This window comes from Musa acuminata, chromosome BXJ1-4, assembly GCF_036884655.1.
Source record: "Musa acuminata AAA Group cultivar baxijiao chromosome BXJ1-4, Cavendish_Baxijiao_AAA, whole genome shotgun sequence".
Lineage (NCBI taxonomy): Eukaryota > Viridiplantae > Streptophyta > Magnoliopsida > Zingiberales > Musaceae > Musa > Musa acuminata.
Genome location: NC_088330.1, coordinates 3,605,045 through 3,625,021, shown reverse-complemented (window position 1 = coordinate 3,625,021; position 19,977 = coordinate 3,605,045). Strand labels below are relative to the sequence as shown.

Below are 19,977 nucleotides of genomic sequence, written 5' to 3'. Positions count from 1 at the left end.
AGACTGTTGTTTTGGTTATTCTAAATCAAAAAAATCTCTTGAAACTGCTACTCTTAAAAACAGAAAAATTATTTTTTAACAAATGCCATATTATATAAACAGCATTTAAAATTGGAGTTTCATTTTACTGCTTTTTTGTCACTGTGAATATTGATCTGCACTGTGTACCATATTTCACTGCCAGAGTCAGCCTGCTGCTTTTCATTTTTGAGTTTACACCATTACAACTGTGTATGTTGGATCGCTGTTTTTCCTTGATCTTGTATTGCATGTTATTCTCCCCTGCTCTTTTTTGTTCCCTTGAATCCTCAGCCTAGTTATTTGGCATTGTGTGTACTTGATGGCCCTCTTTTGGGTTCATGAACTTGACTAGGGCTTAGTTCAGACTTAATATTCAGTGAATTTTGAATTCTTATCTTTCTCAACTCAGTAGGATCATTCATTCCCTTTTCTCTTTTCTGCATTACATTTAGTTTTCAATCCAGTTATCATTCTTGTATCTTCTGTTCATAACAGACCTTTATTTGGATCTTCAGAGCTATTTTAATTGATAGATACATGAATTAACTACACATTAGAGCCAGTACAGGTTACATTAAAGATGGAGCTGGACTAAATTTTATTTTGTACACTTACATGGATTCCAAATAATTTTCCGAAGTGGATGGAGATCCTGAGTAAAGAAAGGACATAATTGTATTTGTCACAAGATCTGCCTAAAATCATGGGGACTCAATTTTGGTAACTTCTTTCTTTTCGGGGGAGTGTTTTTGTTGGCTTTAAAATACTAGACCATGTCTATAGAATTGATTCAGGAGTTCTTAGATAATGATATATATCATTTGAACTTGTAGTAGTGTGGATAGTTAGTTCATCAGTATACTTTCTTTCATTTAAAGTTGCGATAGGTTGTCAGTTGTTCCACAAGATCCACCACCTACCTACCACTGTTTATGACGAGAGGGTCGCTTCTGTGCCAATTATATTATTTGTACTCGTTACCACTTGTGCTGGTTTTTCTATTGATACATTGATGCTTGTACTATTTTTCCTAACAAAAGGATATGTGAGATGTCACCAATTTTATTACTGGCTTTTGTTCTGGCATACTATTGATACAATGATGCTTGTACTATTCCTCCTAGCATAAGGACAAGTGAAATCACACCAATTTATTTTCTTCTGTCTGCAACGTGGAGGTATCAACATCAGAGAACAAGATTAGATTTACATCAGTTAACCTGATAAGGAAAATATTGTAAATGAAGCACTTGGTGTGACTTGCATATATGTTACAGTATAATGCAAAATTAATTATAAATGTCTGCTCTCTATCTATTCTTATTTTTCCTAATATCTTTGTGTAATGGGAAGGGGTCTCATCACGGAGGACATGGGAGGGGAGAAGGGCTTTGCTATGCAGAAGAAGAGCTTCATCCACGGAACAATTCCAAGCTACTTACAATCCCAGAATTACGTAAGAACGGCAGTCACATTCTCAACATCAATTATTCAAATCTGAGCTTTTCATGTCATCGACAATCCGGAGATCAACTACAAGCCTCTTCAGCAAATCCTATTCTCGATGCCACTGTATCATACACCACCCTCTGATTCTTCTGCTGATAGTTCCCGATGATGCCGACTTGGCCGTCGAACTGAAGACTGGCGATCGCCAAACAAACCTGAGAAGCGTCCTTCTTCACCAAGTACAAGATGCCGGTGACGTCCACGTTCATCTCCGCGCCGCCCTCGAATCCAAACCTCACCTTGGGGACCTTCACCTCCTCGTATGCCGACAGGTTGAAGCAGGTGTCCAAGATCGAGAAGCTCGGCGCCGGCGGATAGCCTGAGAACTGCCTCACGAACTCGGCCTTCAGCGTCTGGTAGACCGAGGGCGGAAGCCGGGTGATCACCGTGCCCGAATCGATGAGGGTTCTGCCGTTGGAGAAGCTGGCGGCATCAAGTGGCACACCGCCGATTCTCGCGCCGGTGAGGTTGAGGAAGTAGAATGGCGCTTGCCGAGGATCTGATACCATTCGAGTGTACGAGACCGGCGTGGAGTTCTTGTAGAGAGCAGGATCATCGCCAAGAACCAGAGAGCCAGATGAGTTGAGGATTCTTGTGGGGAGGCAGTAGGAGAAGAATCCGCCGAACTGAGAGGTGGTTTGGGAGACCAGAGAGAGCTGGGTCCTGCCGAGCCCCATGAGACCGGAGGTTCCACCGAAGAGGCCGTGGTTCCGGAGGCCGCAGCCGAAGATGAAGCCCTCGATGCTCGTCCCACCGATGTCGATCCTCTCGCGGCCCAGCACGCCGCGGGTGTAGGAGCCATCTCCGTAGCTGAGGGCGTAGTTGCATGTCGACCGGTCGGCGCCACAGACGCCGGCCTTCCCGGTGGCCGCCCGAAGCAGGGAGTAGCAGGTGGTGGAGTTGCAGGTGATGTTGTGGTACGAAGGCGAGGCGGAGGCGTCGAAGAGGGGGTCCTTTTGGCTGTAGCAGTAGGAGCAAGGCTTGCATTGGACCCAGGTGAGGTCGCTGCCGGTGTCGACGATGACCGTCATGTTCTTGCCGCCCACTCCCATGGTCACCACGTAGTTGAGGGTCTGTAGTTTGATACCTGAGACGAGAGGCACTTGCGCTTCGGATGTAGACTCCTCCATCTCCATCGGATCTTTGATTCTGTACTGGAGTGATTCGACTCGAGCTTCGTCATCGATCAGGAGCTTCAGATTTGACCTTGGGGACTGCAGGTGTTGCCTCATTTCTAGTATCGTTGCGCCAGCAGCCGTTCCTGAGAATTCAGCAGCATAACAAGATCAGTGGAAGTAGTGGTATAGTACTAACAAGTCTAATAGCTTTCAAGATGATTACGTGCTCGCCTCCCGGAGGTAGAGTGAGAAGCGCTTGTCTTCCCCCATTGCAGCTCATGTATGGAGTACGTCTCTCTGGAACAGTGAACGCTGCTACCGACGAGAAGAAGAAGAAAGATGCGATGGCGGAGAGAGATGGGAAGACCTGCCATTGAAGATAGCCTAGAACGATGGTGTGTGCGACTACAGTAGCAGCGAGGGGGAAGAGGAAGGAGGGTGTCTGGGGAATTGTAGAGACTTGGAAAGGGTACAGAAGAGGACGCGTGGGCAATTTGGAGGCATTAGCTCACGTCGTGGAATTATTGGAGATTCACGGGTGGGTGACTGAAGCTATGGAGTCAGATTCATATTAGCTCGCTGTCGTCGTCTCCGGTTCTTTGGTCGGACGTTGTGCATGCATGGGGTTAAACACCGCCCGTGAGTCTTGGTCGAGGCGAGGGTAGACTGCAAGGTGAAGAAGGTCTTGTCGCTCGATGCAGCCAAGGCTTTATTCTTTGGCCTCTTCAGAACCAAAGGAATAGAAACCGCGTTGCGTATTGTTGCTATAGAAGAACGCATATTTCATCTAACTATGATTAGAGACTTTATATACGTAGTAAATTTGTACAAACAAAGTCCCTAATTTCGTACAATGAAACCCTTTTTTTTCAACAAAATAAATTGACTTTGTATATTTGTTACCCCAAATATATCTTGATTTTGGGTGAATTTATCCTAAATATACAAGCATGCCTACATGGATGTATCAAAGTATACCACATGTTTCACATGGATAATGTATAATACTATGGGACTAGGCATACATTAGTAACTGGATGAACACATATTTAGTAATACTAATTTAACATGTGAAGAAGGATCCTTCTTCTTAACATCCATCCACTACCTCTCTTCCACCATTGGGATCGCCTCCGTCGACGCAACCCACCCTTGTCGTCGTCCGCCCATCCACCTCACTTCTCCATCCCCCTCTCCTCCTCTCTCCTGCCATCTCCTTCTCTCTCCTCTTTCCCCGTTGCCCACCTTTCACTCTCCTCCTCTTCCTCTATCATCAGTCATCCTTTCTCTCCTTTCTTGATGCTCACCCGTCCTTCTTTTTACTTCATTATTGAATATGCCGGATACAAGCACAGAGCAAGCAAGGGCGCAAGAACAAATAGTTTCAAGGTGCTAATGGTATACATGAGAAGTTTCAGGGTGCTACTGTTATACATGAGAAATGACTGGTTATCCCTTCCTTTTAAATAACATTAGTTATTCTGTCCTTTTAAATAACATTGATTATTCTTACATTTTCAATGATTGATTATCTTTTCCAGTTTTATTTTCAATGATTGATTCTTCTTGTTTATATTCTTCTTTTCCTTTTTTAAAAGACACGATCAAGAAGAGACGACAAGCGACGATACACGAACGAACGAACAATAACAAGAGGCGACGAGTGACGATACGCAAATAGACAATAATAGAAGCGATGATGGAAGAGAGATAGTTTGAATACTTTTGAGTTCGAGGTATTATTTAAGAAAAACTGAAATGGGGAGTACTTGTTAAAAAATAACTAAAATGCAGATATTTTCAAGGAAAATCATCTTATCATTTTCTAGTATCCTAATGAGTTTTTAAAGAGTATTAGTGAAATGAGAATTTTAGCTAACAATTATCTTATAATAGCTAACAAAGATTAATTACAATGACATATGTGTAAGTTTAAATTTTTTGAAAGGATATATATGCTAAATGTGTATTATGATAAATAAATATAAAAGTCACTAACCTTCAGAAATTTACATGCAATTTTTCCAAAAGAATTGTTTTCATGATCTAGATATTTGTAAGAACATTTATGGTATTTGTAATTTTCAACACATGACATGTAAAGGTAATTAGCCATACCAATCAATAGGCAAACTAAATTCATTGATGTGTTGGCACCTTAAGAGATCAATGTTGTGATGGCATATAATATGATAGAAACAATACAATTTAATTATGATCACAAACTAAAATTGATAATTAACCATACATAATTGCAAAAGCATGTCAAGAAAATATAATGGATTCCACATAATTTCATTTGAAAACCACTGAAATTTTCACAAGAAAGTTTCACATATTACCAATAGATAATAATAAAGACCATACACATGATTGACATCAATAATACTAAGCATTTGCAAGAGTTTTGAAAATCACACAAGCCTGGAACTCACAATTCTTTTGAGCAATACTCCATCGTCAAAGGAACATCCTACATGTAGAGATATAAAAGACATCAGCCAAGAGTATGTGAACTTTGTAACATTTAGCAAAATTAGATTACATATCTGAATCACAATCTGAATTACTTGAATATGACATGATCACATCTATGCAAACAACAATTACTTGTGCAATAGGTTTGTCCTCATTTAGCTTCAAGTTTTATGACCAGCAATCATTTAGACACTAGCTCTCGTTCTGCATGCCAAGTATAGTCAAGCAGAAGAAACATTATTTTTCCCTAAGGCATCTACTTTGGTCATTAAAAAAAAATTATAATCAGTTATCTCCGTGCACCAGAGTATCAACATGAACTATGATCAGAAAACATAAAAATCATTAACCTATACAATGTCAAATATTAATAGATTTTTCGTGATTGACTCTCCTACAGAAGACAAATATCAAATGACAGAAACCACATGACTATGTAGGACACAACCACAATGACATTCAAAAGGAATGATTAGAATTGTGTAGAATTAGTCATTGAGCAGCAAATTTGTTGTCTTGTGAATTCTATTGGTATTGAATTGCTAAATTGACAAGAACCCTCCGTAAAAGTGTGACAACAATCAAACATAACTTATAATAATCTTTTACAGCTGTCCCACCTAATACATGAATTTATACGCATGCACAGATCACAAATGTGAATTAACAGCAGTGAATTATATGCTTCCTAGCTGTAATATTGCAGTCTGTGAGAGGAAAAGAAGACTGATGAATGCTAGATTCTGTCTAAAAAGATGAGCAATCTTTGGAAGAAAAGCGGTGGTTTCCTACAGTATGCATAAGTTCAATTTTAAAATGGCAAAAGAATGGGACTGTTACAATGCTACTTCCTATTCTATAAAGTACTTTTAAAGCATGTCATTTAGATGATTGTTACAGTGCAACTAGTTGTTAGATAATTGTCTCAACAATCAACATGCAAGAATTCCAATTAACTGGTTCTCCCACAGAAACTAAGAATCTTATTCACCAGGAACAACTTGAAAGCAAGCCTAATAATTTCATTGCCTGGTATCTATCCAGGAGTGTCTTTTAAAGGTGTATTAACCAATGAATACCATAATACAGCTTGATGGAGTCAAATGCACAAAGACTCTCACAGATTCTTTGTAATTATCACATATCTTCAACAGGAAACGCAGGTAAAAGACACACATGTTATGCCATGGATAGCATAGAAACGCAGTATCCAACAACACAGCATAAAAATACAATCCAACTAGGCACCTATGTAACAAAACAGCCACCAAGATATTAAACATAAGAGTACTTTTTGATTTACCATTACAAGTGTGAATACGATACAGATCAAAACATTAACTCTTTTGAAAGGTTAAAAGAAAATAAGAAACACTGAAAGATGGCTAATAAACCTTATAGTGTATAATGAAGCAGGCAGGTTAAAAAAGAATTAGCAAGCTATAGTCTTTGGAAAATCTATTTTGATGAGTACCCTGATGATAACATACATAAGTATAAAGTGTCCAAGTATACTAAGCTATGAAATAAAGTCAATTTCAAAATGAAACAACGATTTCCACGTTATTAGCTTCAAAATTTTCCGACATGTAGTAAATGTGACTGATGGCCTAAACGAGGAAGGGTAAGAAAAAGGCCAATTCTTTTTTTCATAATTACTCCTTCATTACACGAATGTATAAACTCTTATGGTTTATAGTAGAAATAAAGATTATAACAGAATTCTGCAGACAACGTTAATCATCTCTCTGTTCTATGTATATATTAGAATATGATTTATTCACAATATTTATTTTCAGTTGTAAGACATGTAGTCAAATTGGCAAAGCATATGGATAAATGCTGAAGTCACCAGATTTAATTAACTTGCGTGGTACATATTAGTATGAAAAACATCTGATAGCAAGTCAAGTAACTCAAATAATCTGGTCTTGTCTTCCATTAGAGCAGAATCATTGTTCTGAAATCCATAAGAGGTAAGTATGCATTGGCTACTTGTGGGGTTGAACACGCTAGAGAAAACACAACCCTGTAGTGGATACCCATTGAGGTTTACAGAATGTAGGCATCATGAGACAAGGATCACCAGTACGAGCCCGACCTCACGAAAACAATCTTTCTCCCTTTCAATTGTCCTTCCAGTATGAAGCCGATATATGTGATTGGTACTTGCAGCAATAAAGAAGAATATGTGCACTATTATAGCAATTAGTGTACCACAAATTACAAATCATCGGCGATGGCTATCAACAAGTTTTAGAATGCGGCAACAAGAATTGATCTTTGACGTGGAAATGGAAGTATGATGTGAATGTAACTGCGAAACTCGGAAATCTAAGCATAATGACATTAAACACACCCAAATCCTAAGCAGAATCATATAATAAACTAATAGAGCAATGCAACAAAAAAGTTGACCGATCCAAAGAGTCGAGATGCATACCCTAAGCAAGGGGCTCATAGTAGCTCGTCCGGTAGGGTTGGTGATCGACCGCCACGAGCACGTAGATGGCGTAGATGATCCCAGGGATGTACCCCAAAATCGTCAGCAGCAAACAGATGCAGAATTCCAGCTTCGGATGAAACAAAAAGAGGAAAAAAACAAATCAACATCCGAAGAATAGCGAGAAGGGGCGAAACGAAGAAGAAAGATGAGAGATTGGGATGGGAATCAGTACGCTGCAGCAGCCGTAGTGAAGGAATACGCCAAGGGGAGGGAGGATGATCGAGATGAGGATCTCGAGGAACAAGCAGCAACGCTCCGAAGCCATTTCTCTCGCTCTCGCTCTCGCTCTCGCTCAATCCTTCTCCGCCCTCTTCGAATGCTGTTCTTTTGACCTTTCCGTGGCAAATATGAACGCGGGGATGACCCCAACTGGCGTTGATTAAGATCAACTCCTACGGAATCGGTCTACCTGCTTTGTCATTGGAAGAAAACATGGCCCTAAAGATTATGTTTCTGGGCTCCACTTAGTTGTCCAATGGCGCGGGTGGTAGGGCGGAAAGAAAAAGCGCAGGGAAAGTATTTATTTTGGTTATCAAACATGAGGTCAGGATGAGCTGTCTTGACCGAGACACCAGGAGCAAAATGCGGCCGGCCCGATATCATGATCACGTGACCAGACATCCGCATCATTTCCTGATTGGACACTGTACGGCGTTTGAAGGCTGGAGGCATGCTCCGGATGTGGTGAGATGGATCACGACACGTGGATGGGCCTGCATTTGTCGCAGGGGTCATGTGCTGGCAATTGACCGATTCCATCAATGCGATACAGACACACAAGGAAGGCCATCATTAATGATGTAGCATCTGTCATCCCCATAATAGAGAGGCTCCACCACTAATTATAATATTTACATGGCATGTCAAGAAGGAACACATGGCATGTGACATGTCCGACTGATCCAATAAGATAAGAGATGAGGAAGGGATGGTTTTGAGGGAAGCATTGGCGGGTCGGAGGACGGATGCTGAACCAAATGATCCGGTAAGATAAGTGATGAGGACGGGATGATTTAGAGGGAAGCATTAGCGGGTCGGAGGACGGATGCTGAACCAAATGATCCGGTAAGATAAGAGATGAGGAAGGGATGATTCAGAGGGAAGCATTAGCGGGTCGGAGGACGGATGCTGAACCAAATCCTATATATTGGGTGCGTACAAGAGGAAGCCATGCATGCTCCCACGTCTCACAAGTGAAGGACCGTTCGACGGCGACGTGTCCCCTCCACCACGCACGCATGCATGGCTGCCGTTGCCCCCACGGCCTCCAAAACCCCCTCCTCTCCCTCCACGTTGAGTAATAGAGAGAAGGGAGAGTGACTGAGCAATGAGCAACACCAACGGGGACGCGTCGAGGAGGGCGGCGCCGGAGGCCAACGCTCGCGGCGTGCTGCACCAGCGGCGGAACATGCCATTCAGCCTCATGACCATGGCCGCCGGGGGGTTCTTGATCGTCGCCGCCATCGGCTGCTTCACCCTGTACCACAAGTCCCGGCCAGGCACCACAGCCTCCGACGTCGCAAAGGCTACCGCCGGTGACAACCGTGGGGCGAGCCACAAGTAGGACCTCTGTACTCCTTTTGGTTGAGAGAATGATATGGTGTTTGACTTGGAGCCACGTTTTCAACTTCGTTTTATCTGCTAATTGAAGTAGGGAAAAGAATACAAAGAGAAAATGACACATAAAGGAAAATGAACACTGTAAAGCAAATACAAACAATGTTTTTGACGCTTAAATCATGTGCTCATCACATAATGGTTACAGAACACATTCTTGACGTCCTCACTAAGTGCCACCCCTCAGAGCAAGCACAAGGTGAAGAACGGAACCATCCTCGATGTTGGATTCCCGGGCAGTCTTGTCATCAGCGAGTTCCTTCCCTAAGTAGATAAGCCTGCACGAGAAACCACACCGATTTGTCAGAGTCCTGGAAGAGTTCATGAGATTACAGTCCGATGGCCACACAGTTGGTGGTCACAAACCTTTGCTGCGGAGGTGGAATCCCTTCTTTCTCTTCAATCCGTTCCTTGATCCTATCTATTGTATCGGTGGGATCGAAGTAGATCTCGATTTCTTTGCCTGTTGAGTGTCTCGACCTTGATCATCATTCCACCCCGAAAACTCAGAACCAGATGAAGTGTCGACTCTTTCTGGATGTTGTAGTCTGCAAGAGTTGTGCCATCTTCCAATTGCTTCCCAGCAAAAATCAATCTCTGCTGATCCGGGGCGATTCCCTCCTTGTCCTGCAGCATCTCCAAGTAGTCATTCAATCAAAGAATTAGAACTTGTCATGGTCTCCGCCATTCATGAGTTGAGAAAATGAAGCTGATACATCACCTAAATAAAAAACCGAATGCATAATATTGAAACTAATCCATTAAATAGTGTCAGATGAATCTAAAGGGTTAAAAGAGGCACAGCAAGAATCACACACACGGGGTAAGCAGAAACCATAAGCTTCAGCAGTTGAAGGTTTCACCGGAGAAACACTTATAAAGATCAGCTGTAATATCAAGTATCAAGGCGACACGATACGGAAGCACAGTAAGATGATGGAGCAATAATAACATCGACGACCATGCATGGAACACAGCAACACCATAGTCGAGAGGATAACTGATGGACTCCTATGTGTTGAACTTGATAGGAAGAGGGGATGGAGTTATCAAACACAAGATAAGTTTTAATCTTCTAAATTTTTCTTAATAAAAATATTTTTATAATTTTAGAAATTTTATTATTTCTCATGACCAATGGGTTTATATAGTTTTCAAAGATACATTACATTAATTCAAATGAATCATTCTAAATTCTTTCAAGAATCAATAATCAATTTGACTTATCCTTTTATAAATTTTTAATTTATTTTTTTCTTCTTGATATAATAATTATCCCACTTGATGCAATGAACATTTCTTTTGATGAAATGAACCTCTTTATAACACTTGAACAAGTTTAATTCCAACATTCTCCCCTCTTAAATTTGTTTCATCCAGCATGTCAAGTTTTTTTTAAAGTTATTATAATATTTTAAATTTAAGAGGTTTTGTAAGTATATTAGTCACTTGTTCACTTGTCTTGACATGATGTATCTTCACTGCTTTATTTTTGATATAATCTCTTATGAAATAAAATCTTGTATCGATATGCTTCGATCTTTCATGATAGATTGGATTCTTGGCTAAGGCAATAGCTGATTTGTTATCAACATAAATCTTAGTTGACTTCTCCTATGGCATATGAAGCTCTTGAAGTAATTTTCTTAGCCATATTGCATGACAAACACCAGAAGAAGCTACTATATATTCTGCTTCACAACTTGATAGAGCAACGATTTGTTGCGTTTTTGAAGACCAAGCGAATGTAGCTTCACCAAAATAAAATACAAATCCAGTTGTACTCTTCCGATCATCGTAGCTTCCGACCCAATCACTATCACTATATCCAATGAGCTTCAACTTTTTAGATGATGAATAGAATATTTTATACTCAATTGTTCCTTTGATATATCGTAAAATTCTTTTAGCAACATTTAAATGAGATGTCTTTGGAACTTTCATATATCTACTTATTAAACCAACTCCAAATAGTATATCAGGTCGAGTGCATGTCAAATACCTTAAACATCCAACTAGACTTTTATAATAAGTAAGATTAATGTATTTACCTTCATCTTCCTTAGTCAACTTGATGCAATATTCAACAGGTGTATTTGTAGGATGACAATCTTCCATGGAAAACTTCTTTAAAACCTCCTTTGCATAATTTTCTTGTGAGATAAATATTCCTCCATTATCTTGTATAACTTCGATACCAAGGAAATAAGTCATTAAGCCCAAGTCGGTCATCTCAAACTCTTTTTTCATAAAGTGCTTAAAATCTTTAATCATGGAGCTACTATTTCCTGTAAATATTAAATCATCTACGTACAGGCATACAAACAAGATATCTCCATTAGAGTTAGATTTCGTATAGAGAGTATGTTTATGTGGAGATTTAGAAAAATCATTTTGAATAAAATAAGTATCTATTCGAGAATTTCATGCTCGTGGGGCTTATTTAAGCCCATAAAGAGCTCTCTTTAACTTGTATACTTTGTCTTCTTGTTCTTGAATAATAAAACCAAGGGGTTGTTGAATATATACCTCTTCTTCAAGAACTCCATTAAGAAATGTTGATTTGACATCCATTTGTAAAATCTTCCATTTCATTTGAGCTGCTAGAGAGAAGTAATCTTACCGTCTCCAATCGAGCAATTGACACAAATACTTCTTCATAGTCAATCTCATATTGTTGTTTATATCCTTTTGCAACCAATCTGGTCTTGTATTTCTCCACCTTTCCTTTTGTATTTCTTTTTGTTTTGAAGACCCACTTAACACCGATAGCTTGGTGGTCTTCTAGAAGTGTAGTAGGCTCCCATGTATTATTTTTGTTAATGGCATGAATCTCTTTATTCATAGCTTGTCGTCATTTTTCATCTCTATAAGCTTCTTCGAATATTAATGGATCATAGCAAAAAGACAAAATAAAGAAAGTTCATCATTGTTAGTATCATATAGGTCCTGAATCGGTCTTGTCCTTCTTATAATTGAACTTCTTGAATCATGAGATCTAACTTATCTAGGTGATGATTCTGGCAAAGCCACTTCGGTGCTTGCTTGTATTATATCATCTTCTTCTGAAGTTATAGCTTTCTTATGTTGCTCATCACTTTTCCAGTTTCAAATATGTTGTTCATCAAATTCAACATCTCTTGACATCACAACTTTATTTGTGATAGGATTATAGAGTTTCTAACCATTGGAATTCTCTGGATAACTTAGCAAAATGCATTTTTGACTTTTATCCTCCAATTTTGTTCTCTTCTCTTCTGGTATATTGGCAAATGCAACACTTCCAAAAATCCTCAAATGATCAACTCTTGGTTTTTGTAAGCTCTATGTTTCTTCTGGTGTAACATTACCAATTTGCTTTGTCGGAAACCTGTTAAGCAAATAAACTGCACAAGCAACAACATCACCCCAAAATTCTTTTAGAATTTTTCTTTCTTTTAACATACATCGGACCATATTAAGGATAGTCCTATTTTTTCTTTCTGAGACACTATTTTGTTGAGGTGTGTATGGCATGGTGAATTGATGTAGAATTCCATTATTTCTACAAAAACTTTCAAATTCATTTGATATATATTCACCACCCCTATCTGTTCTTAAACATTTAATCTTACAATAACTTTGTCTTTTAACCAAATCCTTAAATTGTTTGAATTTGCTTAAAATTTTTTTCTTTTCTTTTAACATATAAACCCAAGTTTTTTTACTATGATCATCAGTGAAGGTAAGAAAATACATGCTTCCTCCAAGTGATACTGGATTGATAGGGCTACAAACATCTGAGTGCACCAGATCAAGTCGATTTCATACTCTTTTTGCCCTTCTCACTTTGAAATGTCTTATTTCTTACTTACCCATGACATATACTTTACACAATTTTGCTGGGCAATCAATTTTTGGCATTCCTGTCACCATATTATATTTCTCTAGAAGTTTTAAAGCCTCAAATTTAAGTGAGCATATCTAAATGTCAAAGTGTAGAAATATCCTCAATATCAGCTTTAAAACAATTTGATTGATCAAAAATACTTAAATGCAGAGGAAACATTCTATTCTTTGTCATTTTCACATGTGATATCAGTGTTTTATTCTTATCACGAATTGAGAGAGCCATATCTTTCATCTCAATTTCATAACTTTTTTTAAGTAATTGTTTCAAGCTTAAAATATTATTTTTCATATCAGGAACAGTATACTTCCTTGTCATTATTAAGTTCAAGGAGAATTTTACCTTTATCTCTTAATGATCTTTGAGACAAATCGTCAAATGTAATGTTCCCGGAATAACTTGTGTCCATTTCTGAAAATAGCTCTTTGATGCCACACATGTGATTTGAGGCTCCTGTCTCTAGATACAATGTCATAGATTGATCATCTTTCAAATTATCATAACTTATTAATAAAACTTGATTTATTTTTTTTTCTTCCTCAACAAAATTTGCCTTATCACCTTGATTGTTAGGATTATAATAACATTCATAAGAATAATATCCATACCTTTTACAAACGTAACATTGTATTTCATACATTTTAGAGTTTCTACTATGTCCACGGCCTCGACCACGTCCTCGACCATAACCTCGGCCTCTATGGCTAGAATTTTCTCCACCACCTTCAATGTTTGGAGATTCTTGATTGGTCTGATTTCTGCCTCCTCTTCCTCTTTGTTCTCATCCTCTTCATCTTTGAGAATTTGATTCTCCTTTATTTTCAAGAGTAAGCTTCGTTTGTAATGCTTGCTCCATAGTTTTGTCTTCTCCTCTTTTTGTAATCCTTTGTTCATGAACTTGAAGGGAACATAAGTTCTTCTAAAGATATTTTTTCTAAATCTTTAGATTTTTCAATCGCAACAGTAATAAAATCAAATTTCGAATATAGAGATCTCAATATTTTTTCTATTACTCTATAATCATTTACTTGATCATCATTTTGTCTCATTTGATGAACAATAGAAATGCTTTTTTAGAAGTAATCAAAAATAGTTTCGGAAGTACCTGGTTGTAATTTTTCAAACTCGGCTCGTAAAACTTGTAGACGAAGTTTCTTTACCTTATTAACACCACCGAATGCTTTTTGAAGCATTTCCCGAGCCTCCTTTGAAGTATTTGCTGGAGCGATAATCTCGAACATTGTATCATTAAGCCCTTGGTAGATCGAGAACAAAGCTTTTTTCTTCTTCTTCTTTCTTTCTTTGAGTTGTTTTCTTCCTTCTGCATTCATTGCTCCTTCTTTTACTGGACTTGGTTCAGCAAATCCATCTTCTACAAACTCTCATACATCTTGGGAGCCTAGAAGAACTTTCATTTGGATACACCATATGTCATAATTTTCTTTTGTCAATCTGAGGATATGGAGTTGGATGACACTTGAGGAAGAGGACATAGCTTAACTCATGCTCTGATATCAAATGTTGAACTTGATAGGAAGAGGGGATGGAGTTATCAAACAGAAGAAGAGTAGGACAAGCTTTAATTTTTTATATTTCTCTTAAGAAAAATATTTTTATAATTTCAGAAACTCTCTTATTTCTCGTGACCCAACATATGGGATTTATATAGTCCCCAAAGATACATTACATTAATTGCATTCAAATGAATCATTCTTTTTCAAGAAACTCTTTTAAGAATCAATAATTAATTTGACTTATCCTTCTAGATACTTTTAATCCATTTTTTTCTTCTTGATATAATGTTTATCCCACTTGATGCAATGAACCTTTCTTTTGATGAAATAAATCTCTTTATGACACTTGAACAAGTTTAATTCCAATACTATGCAAAACGCTAGATTCACACACACTAGATTCACACGTTTATCTTGAACACATGTATCATACAAGAAGATTATAAGGATCAACTTTATTTTGTTAAGACACATTAAATATTTTGATGTTTAAATCTTGGATGAGTATATCGAAAGGGATTAATTAATTTTTTTATTTTAAATGAATGCATTATGCTCAAGGGGATATTTTAAGATGTGTTAAATGTTTTGAATGCATCATACATAAGAGAAATACTTTGGGTAATGTTGGGTACTTAAATATTTTCTTTAAATATTTCTTTGTCCTCATCAAAAGAACCCATATAAAGGGGATGTTTCAGGCCACAAAGGCTATGCTAAATGCATCACACAATTCATCAAATTAGGTTAGGGAGCATTAAGTATAACAAGATATTAAAAGTCACATCAAGCATCTCTTACGTTTTCCCTGTTAAGGAAACATTGAGTTGAGTGATGAGAGATGCATTGGTCGTAAAGGTCATGATGAGTGCATTAAACATAAGAAGATCATGTTGGCCCTGTTCTGTTGATCAGTGCACACATCAATTAATCGAATAGGATTGATGAGTTAACTCACTGCATGTATAAACTTGTAGATCAACTTTGATGGGTTCGACCAATATCATTTTAATAGATTTTGATCATCGATTACGACCGTTTGATGACTAGGCCGTTAGTCATCAAGAATTTTAATCTTTTATAATAATTCTAAGATAATTAATTATCTTTCTTCGTATCTGTTTTCTTTCTTTAATATAAATTATTAGGCAACGTTAACCATTATATTAATTTATAGGATCAGAATGGGCGGTGCAAACCTATAAAATTAGTCGATCGATCGTTGACACTGCATCAGATCAGATGGTTGGTGGCATCAGTGGTCCAAAAGATGGCTCATGACGTCAGTGGTCCAAGAGAACAAAATACGATTCATCCCAAGAAACAAAGGGAACAGCAGAGAGAGACGCCATGTGCTGTGAGGCTACGTTTATTACCGTTTCCCCCTGACAAAAGCCAGATGGAAACGCACAACGCACATAGAATCGATCTCCTTGCTAAAGATGCTTTCCAAAGTTCCAGTGTCCTTCCACCCTCCACCCTCCACCCTCCACCCTCGGCGTCTCTTTCTCTCGCTCCTATGAGTCTCTTTTACGCTGTCCTACTCTACTGCTTTCGGGGGACCCACGCACTCACATTTGTCCACCTCTTCCTACATCCCCTTCTTTTGCTTTCTCTCTCTCACCGCTGTCCCACCTCTGTGTCGGTGGTGCAGCCCGGGGGCCTGCACCAGGCTCTGTGCCGGCTTGGAAACTTCTTGTACCTCCTCCACCACCACCACCTCTTCTCGCCCAGGCCACTCTTCGGCTACACATTGTTGGTAGTACTTTACAGCCACAACCAGCATGAACACTGCTCGAGAACATTGCATCAAGGAGTATAGATCACGAGGCAACAACTGGTGAAGGTGTTGTTAGAGGAGGAGCCTTACCAGCCCAGATGCGAGCAACAGTGGAGGAGATGTTCCAAATGAGGGTGAAGATGGCGGCTGCCACCGCCTTCTTGTGGCTGCATGACTCCCACCCGTCTCTAATCCTCTCCACCCAGAAGTTACCTGCATGTAATGCAGTTTCATTATTTAGCTTAGCTTCATGTGTAGGATCATAATTGATATGATGGAAACAAACAAAAATAAACTTGGCATATCATTCAAGAATTAGAAAGTTGGTGGTCTTTAGCTGACTAAAAAGTCGTCAATGATTCCTATTATAATTTGAGGGTAATTTCCTCAAGAACTACCATATCATACAAGAAGCAGTAATTTCTTGGAAGACTCAGGAAGACACATGCACTGTCCTAACACATGCATTAGCAGATCTGATCCCGAGTCTGAATCACACAGCTAATATGCTTCCTCGTTAACCCCAGTGCACGTGGAAAAGGACAAAGGAGTAACTTTGAGGCTACGTCTCGAATTCATCGAATGCAGCACAAAGCTGACCATGGGTTGCAATCTAGGAACCAAATGCAGAGAGCCATTACTCACTCTCTGAGCTTTGTATGTAACAAAAAGAACGCTTGTCGCTCACCATATTTCGCCAGCTGGGTGGAATAGGAAGAGCAGATCTTTGGTACGGTGAAGACGCCAAAGAACGCTGCAGAAGATTACAAGCATATCAATCTACTGCATGGTAACTTGGAACTTGAATCTTTCTGTCGAAATCCAGAAACTTACACAGTCTCGAGAGGGTCCAAATGGTGATGGAGTTTCCACACCTGGCCATGACGAAAAGTAGCACAGCCAGCTGCCAGAGCGACATGAATTTACCGGTGTTAGAAAGCTGCATGGGTGGTAAGAAAACAGGCGGCTAAAAACACAGAGCGAGGAAGCCAAACTCTTGCCTTCATGGTAGTTGCAGGGTCTCCAGAGAAAAGGGCCCTTATCTTAAGCAGTAGTTCATTTATGTAAGGGAGGAGCAGCCTTAGAAGCCAGATGGCCTCTTCTTCACCCACCATGTAGCTTTCATCGTACTCCACACTCTCTCCTCTGCTTCATAACGTATAATTTGTGACCAAAACACAAGAAGAGGAAAAGTGATGATCTATGGAAGGTCTCATGGGGAGGAATTACCTGTGCAAGATGGACTTGTAAACGAAAATTAGTGCGAGATAGATGAGACCAAGATAGGAAGTTGCTGATATTAAGCTGCAGCATTGAAACCTTGATGAAGTTAGCTACATCATCTGGTTCTTCAAGAAATCCCTGAGAAATGCTGATTTGAGCCAGTCGAATCCTCACCTGAAATTGAGATCCTTGGCATAGGAAGATGACATGAGAATGAATGTTCCGAGACCGAAAACAAATGCCGACTTCGGAATCTCTCGCCACATAACCAAATCCACTGAAAAATTCAGCATGTTGGTATGATCTTTTGTAGGGATATGAGAAATCTGTACAAAAGTATCAGATTGTTAGGGATGATGTAGCAACTCACCAATGCTCTGCAATCTATTGTGGTGCCCAGATTTGCTGTCAAACATTCTCTTTGCCCCTTCAACTGGTCAGCAGCAAAATCCAAGAAAGAGTCAGATCAAGAAGGAAAAAGAGCAACAAGGAAGAAAGGCAATTTACAAGAAGGCGGTTCGACGGGATCTGGGTCGATTGTCCTGTGATTCATCTTCTTCTTTTCTGCATCTGAAGATGATACAATCTCAGTCCAACTCTGATTGTTTCTACATCTGGTTTCTGAAATGCATAAAGAAGAAGGACTTACAAGGACGTAGTTCGACAGCATCTGAATCGATTATCCTGTGATTCATCTTCTTCTTTTCCGAATCTGATGATGAGACAATCTCAGTTCTATCCTGCTTGTTTCCTACATCTGGTTTCAGATATGCATAACGAAGAACAACTTACGAGGAGGTGGTTCGACAGGATCTGGATCGATTATCTTGTGATTAATCCTCTTCTTTTCTGCATCTGAAGATGATGCAATCTCAGTAAAACCCTGCTTGTTTCCTACATCTGGTTTCAGAAATGCAAAACAAAGAAGAACTTACGAGGAGGTGGTTCGACAGGATCTTGGTCAACTATCCTGTGATTCATCTTCTTCTTTTCTGAATCTGATGATGAGACAGTATAATTCTACTTATTTTCCTGTATTTTTTGAAGGAATTACGTGAATCCATGAGGAAATAAACAACTTACAAGGAATTGGTTCGATAGGATCTGGATCGATTGCCCTCTGACTCTGCTGCTGCTCTTGCTTTTCTGCAACTGGTGAGGTCGCAATCTCAGCACAATTCTGCTTCTTCTCGACAACCGGCGGCGACGACGCAGGAATCTCGTGGACCTGGTTAATTGTCTTCTCCTCCTCCTCCTCCACGCTCTTCCCTTTCTCCACCGGCAGATCCATCTCCTTGTCATCAAAGCTTTCCCTTCCCACCTCATCCTCCATCTCCACCTCCCCATCATCTCCACCGACACCCTCACTACCGTCGCCGATCGCCAGCACCCGCACCCGCCCTACCCCTCCCAACTCCCGAGAATCCTCGGCCAATTCCGACCGCGCCTTGTGCAGCGGGATCGGACTTCCGCCGATCGATCCATTCATCGAGGACGCCGATGACGGAGGCGGCGTCCAGATCCTCCTCCGCCGCCCGGCGGCGATGCTGTCGCTCTGGTTCCTCCGCAGCCTGCGGTAGACTCGCATTCCTTCCTCGTCGGCGTTGCCGTCGCCGTCGCCGTCGCCGTCGCGGCTCTCCTCGCCGTTGAAGACCTTGATCCCGCCGTTCACGGCGTCCACCCTCATCCGCGCCTCCCAAACGGAGCCCGCGACCACTCCATTCCTGGTGAAGCTCCTCCTCCTGGCGCTGCCCTGCATCCCCACTGCCACTCTGTTTTCTTGCCTTGGAGTGGAAGAAATGCGGCAATGATTATGGAGAAGAAGGATTGTGTCGGAAGGCTTCTCTTTTGCTGCCCTCTGCCTCCTCTGCTCTGTATTCTTTATCTTCTCTCTCTCAATTCGGTGGGAGATCGAGTACTGTGAGGTCAGGAGACACGGGGAAGAGGAAGCTAAGAGAAACTGCTGAATCCAGCCAAGAAGGTTCACATGGCAGGTGGCTGCTTAAGAGCCATATTTCATTGTTTTTTATTATTACTTTGTTTAAATAATTTTCTTTCATCCTATTAAATTATATGCAATACACTCAACTCTTACACCGAATTAAATCTGGAATCTATATTAATGATAATAATAATAATGATGATGATGATGATAATAATAATAGTAATGATAATAATAATAATAAGAAAATGTTGGTAGATTGAAAAAAAAAAAAAACAAAATATCATTGATTAGCTTTAAAACATAACAAAATGTCATTCATGTATATCAAGTGATAAATGAAGAGTGATTACTGACATATTCAGTAGATGAAATAAAA

At 39.8% G+C, this 19,977-nt stretch overlaps 3 protein-coding genes and 2 long non-coding RNA genes across 6 annotated transcripts; 1 reads left to right on the top strand and 4 right to left on the bottom strand.

The window, feature by feature from the left end:
- Positions 1–1,473: 1,473 nt before the first annotated feature.
- Positions 1,474–3,139, bottom strand: LOC135642080 (aspartyl protease family protein At5g10770-like). The gene is made up of 2 exons (XM_065157905.1): positions 2,872–3,139; positions 1,474–2,791 (listed from the first exon to the last, which is right to left on the bottom strand). The coding sequence occupies exons 1-2, from the start codon at positions 3,020–3,022 to the stop codon at positions 1,551–1,553; spliced, it is 1,392 nt and encodes a 463-aa protein (XP_065013977.1). The 5' UTR covers positions 3,023–3,139; the 3' UTR covers positions 1,474–1,550.
- Positions 3,140–4,913: 1,774 nt separating this feature from the next.
- On the bottom strand, positions 4,914–7,950 carry LOC135642076 (uncharacterized). Its single transcript, XR_010497863.1, has 3 exons — positions 7,805–7,950; positions 7,570–7,699; positions 4,914–5,121 (listed from the first exon to the last, which is right to left on the bottom strand). It is a non-coding gene; the product is annotated as an uncharacterized LOC135642076 (long non-coding RNA).
- A 1,468-nt stretch (positions 7,951–9,418) lies between these two features.
- LOC135672006 (uncharacterized) lies at positions 9,419–14,469 on the bottom strand. The gene is made up of 4 exons (XM_065180465.1): positions 14,244–14,469; positions 13,793–13,932; positions 9,713–9,876; positions 9,419–9,527 (listed from the first exon to the last, which is right to left on the bottom strand). Exons 1-4 carry the CDS (start codon positions 14,467–14,469, stop codon positions 9,419–9,421), a joined length of 639 nt encoding a protein of 212 aa, XP_065036537.1.
- A 1,470-nt stretch (positions 14,470–15,939) lies between these two features.
- On the bottom strand, positions 15,940–19,641 carry LOC103980575 (reticulon-like protein B21). 2 transcript variants are annotated; one of them, XM_009397014.3, is made up of 13 exons: positions 18,740–19,641; positions 18,592–18,654; positions 18,449–18,511; positions 18,306–18,368; positions 18,164–18,226; positions 18,027–18,089; positions 17,831–17,933; positions 17,663–17,737; positions 17,434–17,578; positions 17,267–17,336; positions 17,121–17,186; positions 16,523–16,645; positions 15,940–16,443 (listed from the first exon to the last, which is right to left on the bottom strand). In XM_009397014.3, exons 1-13 carry the CDS (start codon positions 19,413–19,415, stop codon positions 16,244–16,246), a joined length of 1,773 nt encoding a protein of 590 aa, XP_009395289.2. In that variant the 5' UTR covers positions 19,416–19,641; the 3' UTR covers positions 15,940–16,243. The 2 variants fall into 2 exon arrangements, with proteins under 2 accessions (XP_009395289.2, XP_065013953.1); XM_065157881.1 differs by lacking the exons at positions 18,306–18,368; positions 18,449–18,511.
- On the top strand, positions 17,577–19,080 carry LOC135642073 (uncharacterized). Its single transcript, XR_010497862.1, has 2 exons — positions 17,577–17,953; positions 18,057–19,080. It is a non-coding gene; the product is annotated as an uncharacterized LOC135642073 (long non-coding RNA).
- Positions 19,642–19,977: the final 336 nt, after the last annotated feature.